This window comes from Phoenix dactylifera, chromosome 2 (assembly GCF_051530095.1).
Source record: "Phoenix dactylifera cultivar Ajwa chromosome 2, Ajwa_hap1_PhDact_Kaust_v1.1, whole genome shotgun sequence".
NCBI classification, from domain to species: Eukaryota; Viridiplantae; Streptophyta; class Magnoliopsida; order Arecales; family Arecaceae; genus Phoenix; species Phoenix dactylifera.
The window spans coordinates 26,173,824-26,190,792 of NC_143191.1; the positions used below are offsets into that span (position 1 = coordinate 26,173,824).

Below are 16,969 nucleotides of genomic sequence, written 5' to 3' on the forward strand. Positions count from 1 at the left end.
TTGAGCCGTGAGCTGGGATGCTGGGATACGATCGAGATGCGGGTTATTTGTGGAAGGAGATTTGAGAGGATAAGCTTGCTTCGGTTTGCTGGGAAGGAAAGGGATGATCTGCCGATTTGAATCGCGGAAGCGGGGGAGGGGAGGACGTGGTACAGGGGATTCTTATCCGTGGGAGATGAAAATGTTTAGATTCAGAATCAGATGGAAATAAATCTTTGGGAAGACGATGTTTGGCTTGCGGATGCTGGGAGGATTGCATTGCGGGAGGAGATCACGTTTGGAGCAAAGAATCTGGGAGGACGGGGTTGAATGGGAATGGGAGTGATCATGCGGCTTGTTCTGAAACAGGGAAGGAGAAGAGAATAAATAATGATGCGGGAGATAAGCGCGTGAGGGGTGATATGAGAATTATTTTATCTCTTTTTTTAGAAAGGTAGTTGGGGTCCACTCGTGTAGGTTGGGAGGGCTCTGTTCTGAATAAAGAAAGTTTGGATACGTGGAGAAAATGGGAGAGGCCTCTGTTTTGTTAAGTTGGGAAGCTTGGTGCACACGAAAAAGATGACGTGGACAAAGGGATGGGTAACTTCATGCAAATGGGGAAGAAAGCAATCCACACATGGAACTGATTGGGACTAATTCGTGAATGGGGTGACTCGACCTGCACACACATTAGACTAAATCAATATAGAAAATTAAACCAAACTTGAATTACCTCTAATAATTTATTAAAATGAAATGAGAGGGGAAACACATTTTCTTCTGTTAATATTTAAAATATGTGCATAACAATAATAATAAGTGCTATGTAAAATAGATAAATTTGTACATTATTTAGCACTTATCAGACTGCAAAGTTTGTTGGTTCTGCTTCAGCTCCGCCAACTCTGCCTGATGGCGATCCTTCATATCTTCAATTGTTGCCCGAAGTCTACTAACTTCTGCATTGCTACTGCCTTCTCCAGCATTTCTAGTATATATGCCCACTGCAGACAACTGAGTGGGGGTAACCCCAACGCCATAACCCCTCACTCTACCATAACGCTCTGGGCCCAATAATTCAGCGAGCACTTGAGCTTCGACATGACTGGTCGCGTCGGATGATGATGACTCCCCGACGCGCTCTGAAATAAGAGTTGTTGCCCTGTCCTATATCTCTCAAAAGAAAAAGTCATATTAATGTATGCCAATAATAGAACTAATAAAAATATCATTGAAAGATTCAAAGATGAATACATACGACTATATCTCTTGACTCCTTCCGAACAAAACTGCCATCTCGGTGGGTGTGAGTCATCTTATAAAACTCCACCTTACCAGGCTCCCTCCCATTATCATCCATCTACAACAAAAGATATATTGGCAAGCTAGTTATCATGATACATGCTATATGATAGAACAGTTTAAAATAGTTTCAAAAAGTTTCAAAAAAACTTACGAATTCAGCTCTACGTCGAGCATAACTCATCGAGCCTGAAGTATGAGGAACAGTCTGAGAGGCTCGTGCAGCTCTACCAATATTGGAATATGTCTTCCCAAAAAAGGAATAAACAATATAAATTTGTAATCTAAATTATTAGTAAATACAATATAAGGTATTGAAAAAAATATACACAACCTGAGCTTTCTAGGAAAACCAATAGTGGACAAGCTCCCTCCACTGATGAGGGATTACATCAGGAGGACAAACACGGGCAACCTCCTCTTCTGTCATACCATCGTGCTTCCAGTCCGCCTTTAACTTGGCCCTATATTCTTTCCACTTGCGGTTGACGGACTTCAGCACCCAATCATGGCTCTCTTTAGGGAGCAAAAACTTTTTCTACACCAAAGTAATTAAAGAATATTATAATAATGTTAAATCAAAAAATAAAATTGTGATAGTAAGCAAATTCAATTCTTTACCTCAATAACTTTAAGAAGCTCAACCTTATACGAAGGAAGCATTTCATTCCATTTCGTATAATTGAGCGGACACAACTGACCCTTCCGCGCAACCGATCCTAGAAAAGTCGATAAAATGCTTGCAGCCCTCTTGATAGGCTGCCCCAATTCATTACAATGTACCACAATCTTCTCATCCTCGCGTAGGCTCCACACGTCCCGTGCTCGAGTGGGTCCTCGTGTCCTCCTCACTCTTCCTAGTCCATCTATAAAAATAAAATAAAATATCCATCCATTAAATAAAACATTAAAGGCAAATGATTTAATATAATTAGATTGTAAAAAAAATTAATATATAAAATGTAAATCAAATTACCCTGGATGTTCACGTCATCCATGTCTGGACAATCAGCAGGTGGCACGTGCTCAAACTGAGACTCGTGCTGAGAGTGAGACTCATGCTGAAAATGGGACTCGTGCTGCTGGGGCTCGTCAGGCTGCTGGGGCTGCTGAGACTGTAGGGACTGATCGGAAGAAGATCCCACGGACGTGTATTGAAACTCAACATCTCTGAATCGTTTTCTTCGTGGCATGTTGTTACCTAGTATGCACAAAAAGAAGCAATATTAGTTAAATAATAAATAAAATCTAAATGAATTGCTAATTAATTCAATGTGATCAGCTGAGCAATTGAAATTGACCTTGTCAACAATTATCTTGCAAAGAGATCATAGCAATCCTATAATTACAAAGAACCTTTCTATTGCCAACATGGCATACGGCAAATGGCACAAAGAGAGATTGGTTTATAATTACTGCAATTTCAATCCAACGAAGTTACCAAGATGTGCAGAATTTTTTGAAAAGGAGCCAACACAGGAGCAGTGTAAACAAAGCAAGGAAGCAAATGATGCTCATGAGAGCCATGGAGATAATGAAGATGAATCTGATGATGATGATGATGATGATGTTGTTGTTGATGATGAATTGATCCAACAGATTGTAGAGAGGACAAGGCATGGGTCACCTGTAGTGTTAGATGCTCAAAGAATGCTCTTTTCATTGGATGAGTAAATAAGGAGGAAGGTTTGTTTTTGCTTCAGCTTGAGAAAGGTTGCTCGTTTCCATGAGCAAACCATTAAGCATCCTGAATCAACTAGGCTCATGATTACAATCTGAAAATAATACTTGGAATTGCCAGATTAAGAGACTAACCACATCACCTGCCCTGAAATCGCAACTGGTTACGTACTGCATGCAATTATTATTGAATAAGAATCTTATGCCGTGAGCTAAAGAATAAAAGCTCTCATGACAAACAGCATTGTAGTATAGAAAACTGAAACAGAACGTAAATCCTTGCTAGCACTCTAGATCCACATTGTATTTTGCTGAACCAATGGTCCTCAGACCGTGCAGAGCATCAGCCATAGAATAATCCAAGCCTGAAGCTGAGGACCTAGTCTGTAGAACCATTCAACAACTGCCCATTTATAAAAGCTGAATCATATATTGCAATAAGAAATCCTGATTCGGATTTTTGGTGGTTCACCTGCAGATAGGACAATAATTTGTAAAGCCTTGTAAAATTTATATAAGGGGGAAAGGCCATATCAACCTGTACAGAGAAAGACAGTCATTCTCTGTTATTACCTCAAGATGATTATGCCACATGTTAAATGCTGGAGTTTCTCCTGGCTTAAAATGCAGAATTCAATCATTTTTACCTCAGTAAGTGAGACCAAAAGGCAGTTCACCTTGCATGGAGGTGCAACTGAAAGATCATACTTTTTGCACCATATAGTAGCGACCGCATTGAGGATCCCTGATAATTGATGTATCTTGCAGAATAAACTGTTTCATCTGCTCTCTGTCACATTCTCAAATTTAATGAGGTAGATCCTGTTCTATTCAGAAACTTAATATATGCTACTTATTAGCTCTTCTTTTATTCATAATGCAAATTAACTTCTTTGGGTGCATATCCTGCATCAACCATCTGACTGTCAACCCCTTAAATGTCTTATTAATACTTCATGGCTTTGTGTTGCTTTCCTTTCCTTTCACATCATGCTGAGGATCTCTAGTGATCCCCCCCCCCCCCCCCCCCTGTACCAACAGGCATGTCATTCCAAGAAACCAAGTTCTTGAATGGATTCTCTTGGGTCGGACACTTCCATTCGATGTGTACAATTGTAATACTTGCTGAACTCACACATGAGATACAAGACAATGTTCAGACATGGGGGAATATGGCATTGAAATTTTTATCAGCATGACTAAAAAAGGTCAAGTGCCCTGGTATACAATTCTGCAACTTTGAATTCACCACATAACAACTTGGTAATAAATTGAAGCACTTCTCTTTTCTTTTTTCCCTTTTTCTTGTTCATTTAGCACATTTCTTTATGATGGACATTTCTTTATTCCCGGTTATCATTTTAGGGCTGTCCTACTTGTTTATCCCGATATTATCTCTAGTAGAACAGGGATTTTGTCTCTAGGGAAATAAGCACCACGAATCACCACAAATAAGATCAGAAGTAACAGACAATACATCATGCATATAAATAAGGACTTCATATAGGCATTGTTTCTATGGACCAATCCACGAGCTACTAATATTTGGTTAATTCTAAAATTTGAAATGCCGGAGAGGGTTGGGGAAAAAACTCACCTGCTATTAAATGCCGGAGAGGAGGGAGGAGGAGAGGAGCTTGCCGTCGGACGTCGCTCGGTGCCGGATTGGACAAGGATTGGCTGCTCGTCGTCGGAGAGGAGGGAGGAGGAGAGGAGCTCGCCGTCGGACGTCGCTCGACACCGGAGTGGACAAGGATTGGCCGCTCGTCGTCGGAGAGGAGGGAGGAGGAGAGGAGCTTGCTGTCGGACGTCGCTCGGCGCCGGAGACGACAAGGGTCGGCCGCTCGTCGTCGGAGAGGAGGGAGGAGGGGCTAGCCTTGATCGGGATGCAGAATGAGAAGGAGGGGAACGGCCGCTAGGTTTTGATGCCAATTGTACTTATGCCGACGCGTATAAGCGTCGTCTTAGGCCACATCCTACGACGACGCTAATTAGCGTCGTCTATGGCCGACGCTTTTTAAAAGCGTCGGCAGATCTGGGCGCAAGTCGGAAAATCGCCGATGCTTGAATAAAGCGTCGGCAAAAAAGAGTCGTTAAAACAAGATTTTGTTGTAGTGAACCCTTTTATGGCAGAAACTCATCGACTGACATGGATTCCTTCTCAAATATGCTATTAGCTCCATCTAGTAGTGGATAAGATTAACAAGGGAGAGCCTCCAACCATCCTTCGTTCAACCTTATCCACAAGCCGTACCTCACACATGTAACACACGTTACACTGCATGTCACTAGCAATCTGGATATTACGTACATTTCATGCAGCGATGGGAAGCAATAATGCGGAGGCAATCTTCCAATTACACCATGTGTCATCCATCTATACTTAGCTCCAAGTCATCGTTCCCTCTACCTTCCCTCTTCCTTTATCTGCCTATATATACGGCAAGAGAGCGCATGGCTCTTCTCAGCTCACTCCTAGCCATCTTTCGATTCATTCAGTAGTAGGACATGGCTTCCAAGACTTTGCTTGTGTTTGGTGTTCTCCTGGCAGCTATTCTCCTCGTCTCTTCAGAGGTGGCAGCTCGGGAGCTGGCTGAGGAAACTCGTGAGTTTAATAGACTGTCCACACATTCTGCCCTCTAATACATCAGTCTTATTACAGTAGTATTTAGAAATAATTAAGGGTGATGTCATGGTCTTAATTTTTTTTTCTCTTTTTGCCTTAGCTAGCTGGGCTTAATATCTACTTCGATAATCTAGACATTTAACAAACTTGTCCAACAAATTCTTTGATGAAAGACTTAATCAGGACCCAATACATGCAGAACTTGAATTACTCAGCTTTGTTATAACTGGCGATGATGCATGCATGCAAAAGGCAAGTGATCACCTTTGGAGATTACTGAAGGCATGCAAAAATCAAATAACCAACTACTCCGACAGATGACCCCAGTTTTATATAATACATACATACATATATATACATAAACATATACATACATACATACATACATACATACATACATATATATATATATATATATATATATATATATATATATATATATATATATATATATATATATTATACATATAGATAGGAAAGTTCCCAAGATGGACCATTAAGTAGCATGAATTATTAACTTAATTTAAACTTAACATTTAATTTTTTGATGAGCATTTCGATCTGTTTCAGCATGATGATCTTGTGGGTGATGCAGATGAGAAGGAAACAGAGGCTGGCATCCAAGACCAAAAGATTGGCGGCCATGGGCATGGCGGCCATAGACCCTGCCACCACGGGTGCTGCCACCGTGGACACCACGGTGGTTGCCGATGCTGCTCTCACCCTGATGAGATCCCTGACCCGGAATACCTGCCGGAGCTGCAGAACTAAGAAGACTGCATGCTAATAAACCCTAAGAATAATTAACGTACGTAGCTGTCTCATAAGGAGAGAATAAAAGGTTGTGTGCCTGAGAGGGAGGACACAGTTCTGTGCCCTCCTGCTCCTAATGCTCCCCAACCTATCATGTAGCATGTCTCCTAATAAAATGTCATGGGTGTCATTTGCTTCAAGCTGTTCTTCAATATATATATTATTGTCAACTAAATTAGTTTATGGTCTTAAAGAGTGCAAAATGTAAATGTGGCAGGGACTTATTACGGATCCAACGTTCGGTCCTAGGATTGACACAACAATGAGCTATTCAGTGACACGACAATGGTCACAAGTTTAACATTCAGGAACGAATCTAGAAAACAATAGGAAATTCCAGTGGAATAATAATAATAATATTTTTAATAATTCAAGCGTACGAAGGTGCTTGTAGAAGATACAACTCGAGCTGAAATACTGATGAAACACATTAAGTGTCACTAAATGCTACTTTCATCCCACCCAACCAGAATGAAGTGGAGAAATCTAAATAAAAATAAGTCATGGTGATATTCTATTTTTCACAAAATTTTCTAGATTACCAAAATGCGTTTGTATAAGGAAGTTGACGGTCTTACTTTTAAATTGCTTAAAGCTACCAAGTGATAAGTTGCACATATTTCACCATGCTTAACTTATCCATCGATGCTCCTCAAAGGAAAGGGATCAGATTAGGTACAAGAGAGAAGGAAGTTAGGAATTAGAGGATAACTAGAGCTTCCCCCAAGCAAGCGGTCCCAAAAAATTAGGACAAGGGATTCATTCTAGAAGGTGGTTTCAGCTATCTCATTTTCTACTGATCTTTATATTCTGAAGTTTCGTTATGGGGAAAAGTTCCTTCCATCATTAACTTTTCCTTACTAATAACCATATTGTAAAAATTTCCATGGATATGTTATGGGAGCATCGATAGGACCCTAGGCCCTCTTTAGATGTCGTGGTTTTTCATCCGCTTGATGTGACACCCGTTTGATGTCACCCAAAGTCCAAAGAAAAAGGAAAAGTGAAAAGGTTGGATTAGGTGGAACTGGTGGCGCATGTGACTATTCGGGCCATAGTAGGCAGAAAGATTAATAGAGCTGTAGACGAGTGGCCTCATATGTGACTGACCACTTTGGCAGGCTCTGAGAGTCGGTAAGAAAAAATTAGCTAAAGCACTCAGAGATTTATTATCTTTTAATATTTTTGGATGTATTCATGCTAAAAATATATAAATGCATGAATAATCTGTTGTGGCAAAAAAGAAAAAAAAGAAAAACAGCCATTTGATTGGGATAATGATGGTATGGATTCCCCCATCTGACCCGTCAAGCATTTACTATAAATTTTGCAAGAATTTATCCACCATGTATAAGGAAAAAAAACTTTCAAAAATTGACAAGCAGAGCCTAACTTAAAATAATGAAACCTCTGTGGTGTAATAATTCTATATCGTGAGCGTTAATGCAGGGGTCTGTTTTGTCTTGCAGACTCTTCTCTTACTCTCTTGTATCGCTCTCTCTACCTTCCCTTGAGAAGAGAAGAGGATGAATATGCTAAACATTAGTTCTAATAAAATGTAAGGGTTCAACTTGCAAGGATCTCATCTAATAGTCATATCTCTTTGCTCGGCAACTAAAGATTGTAGATATATAGTAATACCATATGTTACATCGAATAATAAAATTTTTTTAAAAAATTTATAGTGTGGATTTGGATGCAGAGATTGATATTGAAATTCTACAGTCTCAAAGCAAAGTAATTGCTTCAATCTCTAGCCTACATCGCATCGCATGTATATAGCTAACCAATCATTATAATTTGATACTCTGATTTTACCATCTTTTTCTGAAAAAGTCACCAATTTCCCGAAATCAATTGAAGCCATGAGCTCCAGAGGTGCATTTATATCTTCCGTTCCTCCACCAATAAATTAAGCTAGTGTGACTCACATCGAAGGATAAAATTGTTTCACAAGGGTGGAGAGAACCAGCACGCAATTTAATGCGGACCACATATGCAAGCTAGAAGCTAGACCTCAGAAGTTCCTTTCCCATCAACTACTTGTTGCTTTGCATTTATCTGCAGTACTTACGGTTTGAAGAAAAGACAAGAAAAGAGAAGAAAAGGAAAGAAAAAGCTTTTGATGTGAGATAGGAAAAAGCCTTCGTAGCATTGAAAATACTCAACTGCCCATAATTGATCATTAGGACTCGTTTGGTTCGTGGAAGAAGAAGAAAAGAAAATGAGGTCAATGAAAAAGTAAAAAAATACTTTTTATTTAGTTGGAGTTTTCAAAGTAAAAAGTAGAAAAGTTGTATTTCTGTGGAAATATGATTTCGACGTTTCATGAAAAAAAATTCAATGTGAAACATAAAAAAATTACTTTTTCGTGAGCCGGAAATCGAAACATTTTTATTTTGGGGAACTTCCTTAGCGGTCCATTTATTGACCGAACTTTAACATTAAATCCCTGTTGACCGGTTGTTTAACAACCGGTCCATATATTTTTCAACATTGCTTTATGGGACCAAAATGCCCCCGCCTCTCCCATTCCCACCGAAGAAGGAGAAGAAAAAGGCAGCCGCCAGCCACGGCCCACCCCCTCCCGCGCCTGCCACCGGCCATAGCCCGCCCCCTCCCGCACCCGCTGCCCCCTTCCGCGCCGCCGGAAATACCTCCGCCTCCACGGTGGGGAGGTGCCAAAGAAGAGAAGCCGCTGCCCCCCCGGTGGCCCCATCCTGTGGCCGCCACCGTCCGACCCCCTTCCGTAGCTGCCGGCCTCGCGAGAGGAGAAGGAAGAAGAAAGAAGGAGAAGGGAAGAAGAGAAGAAAAAAAAAAGAAAAAGGAAAGAAAATAAAAGAAAATGAAAGAAAAAGAAGAAAATAAAATAAAATAAAAATAAAAATAAAGTTAACTGTGTTCTTAGACAAGTTAATTGTGTTCACAGACAACTTAACTGTGTTCACAGACCTGGAGTCGACCTCTGCTCATCTGGAGTCGACCCCTTATAACAGCACGAGTCGACCCCTGCTCACCTGGAGTCGACTCTCAGGCTTTCCTAGACAAGTTAACTGTGTTCACAAACAAGTTAACTGTGTTCCTAGATAACTTAACTATGTACCTAGACAACTGTGTTCCTAGACAAGTTAACTGTGTTTCCAAACAACTGAACTGTGTTCCTAGACAACTGTGTTCCTAGACAAATTAACTGTGTTCACAGACAACTTAATTGTGTTCCTAGACAACTTTGTTCCTAGACAAATTAACTGTGTTCACAGACAACTTAACTGTGTTCCTAGACAACTGTGTTCCTAGATAAATTAACTGTGTTCCTAGACAAGTTAACTGTGTTCACAAACAAGTTAACTGTATTCCTAGATAACTTAACTATGTACCTAGACAACTGTGTTCCTAGACAAGTTAACTGTGTTCCCAAACAACTGTGTTCCTAGACAAGTTAACTATGTTCACAGACAACTTAACTGTGTTCCTAGACAACTGTATTCCTAGACAAATTAACTGTGTTCCTAGACAAGTTAACTGTGTTCCTAGACAAGTTAACTGTGTTCCTAGACAAGTTAACTGTGTTCCCAAACAACTTAACTGTGTTCCAAGACAACTGTATTCGTAGACAAGTTAACTGTGTTCACAGACGACTTAACTGTGTTCCTAGACAACTGTGTTCCTAGACAAATTAACTGTGTTCCTAGACAAGTTAACTGTGTTCCTAAACAACTTAACTGTGTTCACAGACAACTTAACTGTGTACCTAGACAACTGTGTTCCTAGACAAGTTAACTGTGTTCCCAAACAACTGAACTGTGTTCCTAGACAACTGTGTTCCTAGACAAGTTAACTGTGTTCACAGACAACTTAACTGTGTTCCTAGACAACTGTGTTCCTAGACAAATTAACTGTGTTCCTAGACAAGTTAACTGTGTTCCTAGACAAGTTAACTGTGTTCCTAGACAAGTTAACTGTGTTCCTAAACAACTTAACTGTGTTCCAAGACAACTGTGTTCCTAGACAAGTTAACTGTCTTCCTAGACAACTGTGTTCCTAGACAAATTAACTGTGTTCCTAGACAAGTTAACTGTGTTCCTAAACAAGTTAACTGTGTTCCTAGATAAGTTAACTGTGTTCCCAAACAACTTAACTGTGTTCCAAGACAACTGTGTTCCTAGACAAGTTAACTGTGTTCACAGACAACTTAACTGTGTTCCTAGACAACTGTGTTCCTAGACAAGTTAACTGTGTTCCTAGACAAGTTAACTGTGTTCCCAAACAACTTAACTGTGTTCCTAGACAACTGTGTTCCTAGACAAGTTAACTGTGTTTACAGACAACTTAACTGTGTTCCTAGACAACTGTGTTCCTAGACAAATTAACTGTGTTCCTAGACAAGTTAACTGTGTTCCCAAACAACTTAACTGTATTCTTAGATAACTGTGTTCCTAAACAACTTAACTGTGTTCACAGACAACTTAACTGTGTTCCTAGACAACTGTGTTCCTAGACAAGTTAACTGTGTTCCTAGACAAGTTAACTGTGTTCCCAAACAATTTAACTATGTTCCTAAACAACTGTGTTCCTAGACAAGTTAACTGTGTTCCTAGACAAATTAACTGTGTTCCTAGACAACTTAACTGTGTTCCCAGACAAGTTAACTGTGTTCCCAAACAACTTAATTGTGTTCCTAAACAACTGTGTTCCTAGACAAGTTAACTGTGTTCACAGATAACTTAACTGTGTTTCTAGACAAGTTAACTGTATTCTTAGATAACTGTGTTCCCAAACAACTTAACTGTGTTCACAGACAACTTAACTGTGTTCCTAGACAACTGTGTTCCTAGACAAGTTAACTGTGTTCCTAGACAAGTTAACTATGTTCCCAAACAATTTAACTGTGTTCCTAAACAACTGTGTTCCTAAACAAGTTAACTGTGTTCCTAGACAAATTAACTGTGTTCCTAGACAACTTAACTGTGTTCCCAGACAAGTTAACTGTGTTCCCAAACAACTTAACTGTGTTCCTAAACAACTGTGTTCCTAGACAAGTTAACTGTGTTCACAAACAACTTAACTGTGTTCCTAGACAACTGTGTTCCTAGACAAGTTAACTGTGTTCCTAGATAAGTTAACTGTGTTCCCAAACAACTTAACTGTGTTCCTAGACAACTGTGTTCCTAGACAAGTTAACTGTGTTTACAGACAACTTAACTGTGTTCTTAGACAACTGTGTTCCTAGACAAATTAATTATGTTCCTAGACAAGTTAACTGTGTTCCCAAACAACTTAACTGTATTCTTAGATAACTGTGTTCCTAAACAACTTAACTGTGTTCACAGACAACTTAACTGTGTTCCTAGACAACTGTGTTCCTAGACAAGTTAACTGTGTTCCTAGACAAGTTAACTGTGTTCCCAAATAATTTAACTGTGTTCCTAAACAACTGTGTTCCTAGATAAGTTAACTGTGTTCCTAGATAAATTAACTGTGTTCCTAGACAACTTAACTGTGTTCCCAAACAAGTTAACTGTGTTCCCAAATAACTTAACTGTGTTCCTAAACAACTGTGTTCCTAGACAAGTTAACTGTGTTCACAGACAACTTAACTGTGTTCCTAGACAAGTTAACTGTATTCTTAGATAACTGTGTTCCTAAACAACTTAACTGTGTTCACAGACAACTTAACTGTGTTCCTAGACAACTGTGTTCCTATACAAGTTAACTGTGTTCCTAGACAAGTTAACTGTGTTCCCAAAAAATTTAACTGTGTTCCTAAACAACTGTGTTCCTAGACAAGTTAACTGTGTTTCTAGACAAATTAACTGTGTTCCTAGACAACTTAACTGTGTTCCCAGACAAGTTAACTGTGTTCCCAAACAACTTAACTGTGTTCCTAAACAACTGTGTTCCTAAACAAGTTAACTGTGTTCACAGACAACTTAACTGTGTTCCTAGACAAGTTAACTGTATTCTTAGATAACTGTGTTCCTAAACAACTTAACTGTGTTCACAGACAACTTAACTGTGTTCCTAGACAACTGTGTTCCTAGACAAGTTAACTGTATTCCTAGACAAGTTAACTGTGTTCCCAAATAATTTAACTGTGTTCCTAAACAACTGTGTTCCTAGACAAGTTAACTGTGTTCCTAGGCAAATTAACTGTGTTCCTAGACAACTTAACTGTGTTCCTAGACAAGTTAACTGTGTTCCCAAACAACTTAACTGTGTTCCTAAACAACTGTGTTCCTAGACAAGTTAACTGTGTTCACAGACAACTTAACTGTGTTCCTAGACAAGTTAACTGTGTTCACATACAACTTAACTGTGTTCACAGACCTGGGGTCGACCCCTGCTCACGTGGAGTCGACCCCTTAATAGCACGAGTCGACCCCTGCTCACCTGGAGTCGACTCTCTCAGGCTTTCCAGAGAGCTGTTTTTCTGCCTGATTTCAGGGGTCGACTCCATATCTTTAGGGGTCGACCCCAGCTCTTCAGGGGTCGACCCCAGCTTGACCCCAGCTCAGCATAAGTCTACAATAATTTTCTAATAACACTTAACTGTGTGCACAGTCGAAATAACTGTGTTCTGGGGTAGAATAAGTGTGTTCCAGGATGATTTAAATATGTTCCAAGCTTATTTAAATGTGTGTCATGTTAGATTAAGTGTATTCCAAACTTATTTAATTGTTCTAAGCTTATTTAACTTTATTTTTATTTTTTCCTTTTTTTCTTTTTTTTTTCTTTTTTTTCTTCTCTTCTTCCCTTCTTCTTCTTTCTTCTTTTTTCTCCTTCCGCGGGCTGGCGGCACACAGTTAAGTTGTCTGCGAACACAGTTAACAGGACTGTGCACACAGTTAAGTGTTCTTAGAAAATTGTTGTAGAAGTGAGCGAGTCGACCCAAGATTCTCATGAGTCGACCCCAGCAGAGCAGGAGTCGACCCCAGTTCAAACTTTTTCTTTTCTTTTTCTTTTTTTTCTTCTCTTCTTCCCTTCTTCTTCTTTCTTCTCTTTCTGCGAGGCCGGCGGCGCCGGAAAGGGGCTGGGCCACGGCGGACGCTGGAGGAGGGTGGGCCGTGGCCGGCGACAGCCGCAGGATGCGGGACGGTGCCCTTCTTCCTCTTCTTCGGCACCTTCCCACCATGGGGGCGGGGGAGGAGGCATTCCCGGCGGCGCGGCCGCGGGAGGGGGCTTGGGAGGAGGCGAGCCGGGCCGGCGGCGGCCGCGGGAGGGGGCAGGCCACGGTCGGCAGCAGCCGCGGCTCGGAGATTACAGTTTGGAAAGTCTCTGAAATTTTTCTTCTTCGGAAAGATCGGAGATCATGAGGGAAGGGGCATTTTCAGTATCTTATTTCAAAATAAAAGGGGCTCAGGGACCGGGAATTACAGTTTGGAAAGTTTCTGGACCGGTTGTTTTAGATTTAATTAACAAGGACTTTTTGTTACAGTGGAGTCTTTAGAGGGATGGGAAAGTAAATTCCCCTTTTATTTTTTTCCAAAAAAATCCTTTCAACATTAAATCAAGGATCCTTATTTGATCCAAAGCATTAAAGACTAATTTTTATTTAGGGTATAATAGAAATTATACATAATTTTTTTAGGAAAGTGGATGGTCAACCAAACATAAATACTTTGGAAATCTGTCATTTTTTAATGGTTAACCAAACAGCCAAAAGTACTTTTTCAGTCATCTTTTTTTCAGGAATCTGCTTTGCAAAAACCATATTTTTATGAGAAAAAATATTTCCTGCGAACTAAACGGGCCTTAGGTTCACTCTTGACACAAAAAATTGCAAAAAGAGTCGACTGCCGTACCCTATCAACCAGGCAGTCGAATCATCACTAACATCTAACTGCCCCAAACGATCAGAGATCACGGTCTTCCAATAAATGACCACAGCTGATGGCCATACGAACCTAGCTATAAAAGGAGCACCGGGGACACGATTTCTCTCATCTTAGTCCTTTCAAATTTCTCATGCTTGTCGATCGAGCAGAAGAAAGATATGGTTTCCAAGGCTTTCCTTGTGTTTGGTGTTCTCTTGGCCTCTCTTCTGATCCTCTTGGAGGTGGCAACAGCTAGGGAGATGACACAGAAAACTCGTGAGACTTCAGTCTTCTCCCCTCTCTCTTCTCCAAGTGATCATATGACCATGGTTTGTTAAATATTATGCACTTAAGAACCCAAGGTCATTAGACCATATTGGAGCACCTCTATATATCAGATATGCGTGGTCCCCATTATCTAATGATATGAACATCACACGCTCTAATGATCCAATCGAGTTGCCCAAGGCATGCATATCCCATGCATGCATGTGTTCCAAAGGCCATGGAGATGTCAAAATTAAAACGGTGTTTTTACTTCATTGTAACTAATAAGACTATTGTTTCACATGCAGAAGAGAAGAACGTGGAGGAAGAGGGTGTTGGGGACCAGAAGAACTCTCGCGGATACAAAGGTGGCTACTCTGGTGGCGGAACGAACGGCGGCTATCCTAGTGTTGGATACGACTGTGGCTATCCCCGTGGCGGTGGTGGAAACCACGGAGGTTATCATGGTGGTGGTGGTGGAAAGAAAGGCGGCTATCCTGGTGGTGGTGGTGGTGGTGGAAAGAAAGGCGGCTATCCTGGCGGCGGTGGAAACAACGGCGGCGATCCTAGCGGCGGTGGTGGTGGAAACAACAGTGGCTATCCCGGCGGTGGTGGTCGTGGAAATAAAGGCGGCGATCCTAGCGGTGGTGGCAGTGGAAACAAGGGGGGCGATCTTGGCAGTGGTGGTGGTGGAAACAAAGGCAGCGGTGGTGCTGGAAACAACGGCGGCTATCCTGGCGGCAGCGGTGGTGGAAACAAAGGCGGCGATCCTGGCGGCGGTAGTGGTGGAAACAAAGGCGGCGATCTTGGCAGCGGTGGTGGTGGAAACAATGGTGGCGATCCTGGCGGCGGCGGCGGTGGAAACAAAGGCGGCGATCCTAGTAGTGGTGGTGGTGGAAACAACGGCGGCTATTCTGGTAGAGGTGGTCGTGGAAATAATGGCGGCTATCCTAGCAGCGGCGGCGGTGGAAACAACGGCGGCTATCCCGGTGGTGGTGGTGGTGGCGGTGGCGGTGGCGGTGGCGGTGGCGGTGGCGGTGGTGGAAACAACGGCGGCGATCCTAGCGGCGGTGGTGGTGGAAACAACGGTGGCTATCTTGGCGGCGGTGGTCGTGGAAATAAAGGCAGCGATCCTGGCGGTGGTGGTGGTGGAAACAAGGGGGGCGATCCTGGCGGCGGTGGTGGTGGAAACAAGGGCGGCGGTGGTGCTGGAAACAACGGGGGCTATCTTGGCGGCGGCGGCGGTGGAAACAAAGGCGGCGATCCTAGCGGTAGTGGTGGTGGAAACAAAGGCGGCGATCCTGGAGGCGGTGGTGGTGAAAATAACGGCGGCGATCCTAGCAGCGGTGGTGGTGGAAACAACGGTGGCTATCCTGGCGGCGGTGGTCGTGGAAATAAAGGCGGCGATCCTGGCGGTGGTGGCGGTGGAAACAAGGGGGGCGATCCTGGCGGCGGTGGTGCTGGAAACAACGGTGGCTATCCTGGCGGCGGCGGTGGTGGAAACAAAGGCGGCGATCCTGGCGGCGGTGGTGGTGGAAACAATGGTGGTGATCCTGGCGGCGGTGGTCGTGGAAATAAAGGCGGCGATCCTGGCGGTGGTGGCGGTGGAAACAAGGGGGGCGATCCTGGCGGCGGCAGCGGTGGAAACAAGGGGGGCGATCCTGGCGGCGGTGGTGGTGGAAACAATGGTGGTGATCCTGGCAGCGGCGGTGGTGGAAACAACGGCCGCGATCCTGGTGGTGGTGGTGGTGGAAACAACGGCGGCTATCCTGGTAGTGGTGGTCGTGGAAATAATGGCGGCTATCCTGGCGGCGGCGGCGGTGGAAATAACGGCGGCTATCCTGGTGGTGGTGGTGGATACAACGGCGGCTATCCTGGTGGTGGTGGTGGATACAACGGCGGCTATCCCGGTGGTGGTGGTGGCGGCGGCGGCGGCGGCGGCGGCGGCGGTGGAAAAAACGGCGGCTATCCTAGTAGTGGTGGTGGAAAGAAAGGTGGCGATCCTAGTCATGGTGGTGGTGGAAACAACGGCGGCTATCCTGGCGGTGGCGGCGGTAGAAACAACGGCGGCGATCCTGGTCGTGGTGGTGGTGGAAACAATGGCGGCTCTCCTGGCGGTGGTGGTGGTGGAAATAAAGGCGGCGATCCTGGTCGTGGTGGTGGTGGAAACAAGGACGGTGATCCTGGTGGCGGTGGTGGAAACAACGGCGGCGATCCTGGCAGCGGTGGTGGTGGAAACAACGGCGGCGATCCTGGCGGCGGCGGCGGTGGAAACAAAGGCGGCGATCCTGGCGGTGGTGGTGGTGGAAACAAAGGCGGTGATCCTGGTGGCGGCGGTGGAAACAACGGCGGCGATCCTGGTGGTGGTGGTGGTAGAAACAACGGCGGCTATTTCGGTGGTGGCGGCGGCGGTGGTGGTGGCGGTGGTGGCGGCGGCGGTGGTGGCGGCGGCGGTGGTGGATACAATGGCCGCTATCCTGACAGTGGT

The 16,969-nt window shown here is 43.2% G+C and overlaps 2 protein-coding genes across 2 annotated transcripts; one reads left to right on the plus strand and one right to left on the minus strand.

The window, feature by feature from the left end:
- Nucleotides 1-849: 849 nt before the first annotated feature.
- Nucleotides 850-2,474, minus strand: LOC120106614 (uncharacterized). The gene is made up of 5 exons (XM_089927916.1): nt 2,258-2,474; nt 1,903-2,147; nt 1,436-1,819; nt 1,238-1,339; nt 850-1,146 (listed from the first exon to the last, which is right to left on the minus strand). Exons 1-3 carry the CDS (start codon nt 2,472-2,474, stop codon nt 1,625-1,627), a joined length of 657 nt encoding a protein of 218 aa, XP_089784042.1. The 3' UTR covers nt 850-1,146; nt 1,238-1,339; nt 1,436-1,624.
- Nucleotides 2,475-4,265: 1,791 nt separating this feature from the next.
- LOC148714636 (glycine-rich protein-like) lies at nt 4,266-6,358 on the plus strand. The gene is made up of 3 exons (XM_088714239.2): nt 4,266-5,566; nt 5,787-5,839; nt 6,158-6,358. Exons 1-3 carry the CDS (start codon nt 5,470-5,472, stop codon nt 6,356-6,358), a joined length of 351 nt encoding a protein of 116 aa, XP_088570365.1. The 5' UTR covers nt 4,266-5,469.
- The last annotated feature ends 10,611 nt before the right edge of the window (nt 6,359-16,969 follow it).

Bases quoted from the DNA above. Each gene is read 5' to 3' on its own strand.
- LOC120106614 (XM_089927916.1), bottom strand. From the start codon at position 2,474: ATGCCACGAAGAAAACGATTCAGAGATGTTGAGTTTCAATACACGTCC. The intron at 2,148-2,257 runs GTAATTTGATTT...TTATTTTTATAG, and splicing joins GGATGACGTGAACATCCAGG to ATGGACTAGGAAGAGTGAGG. The intron at 1,820-1,902 runs GTAAAGAATTGA...ACTTTGGTGTAG, and splicing joins AGCTTCTTAAAGTTATTGAG to AAAAAGTTTTTGCTCCCTAA.
- LOC148714636 (XM_088714239.2), top strand. From the start codon at position 5,470: ATGGCTTCCAAGACTTTGCTTGTGTTTGGTGTTCTCCTGGCAGCTATT. The intron at 5,567-5,786 runs GTGAGTTTAATA...CAATACATGCAG, and splicing joins GGAGCTGGCTGAGGAAACTC to AACTTGAATTACTCAGCTTT. The intron at 5,840-6,157 runs GCAAGTGATCAC...GATCTGTTTCAG, and splicing joins ATGATGCATGCATGCAAAAG to CATGATGATCTTGTGGGTGA.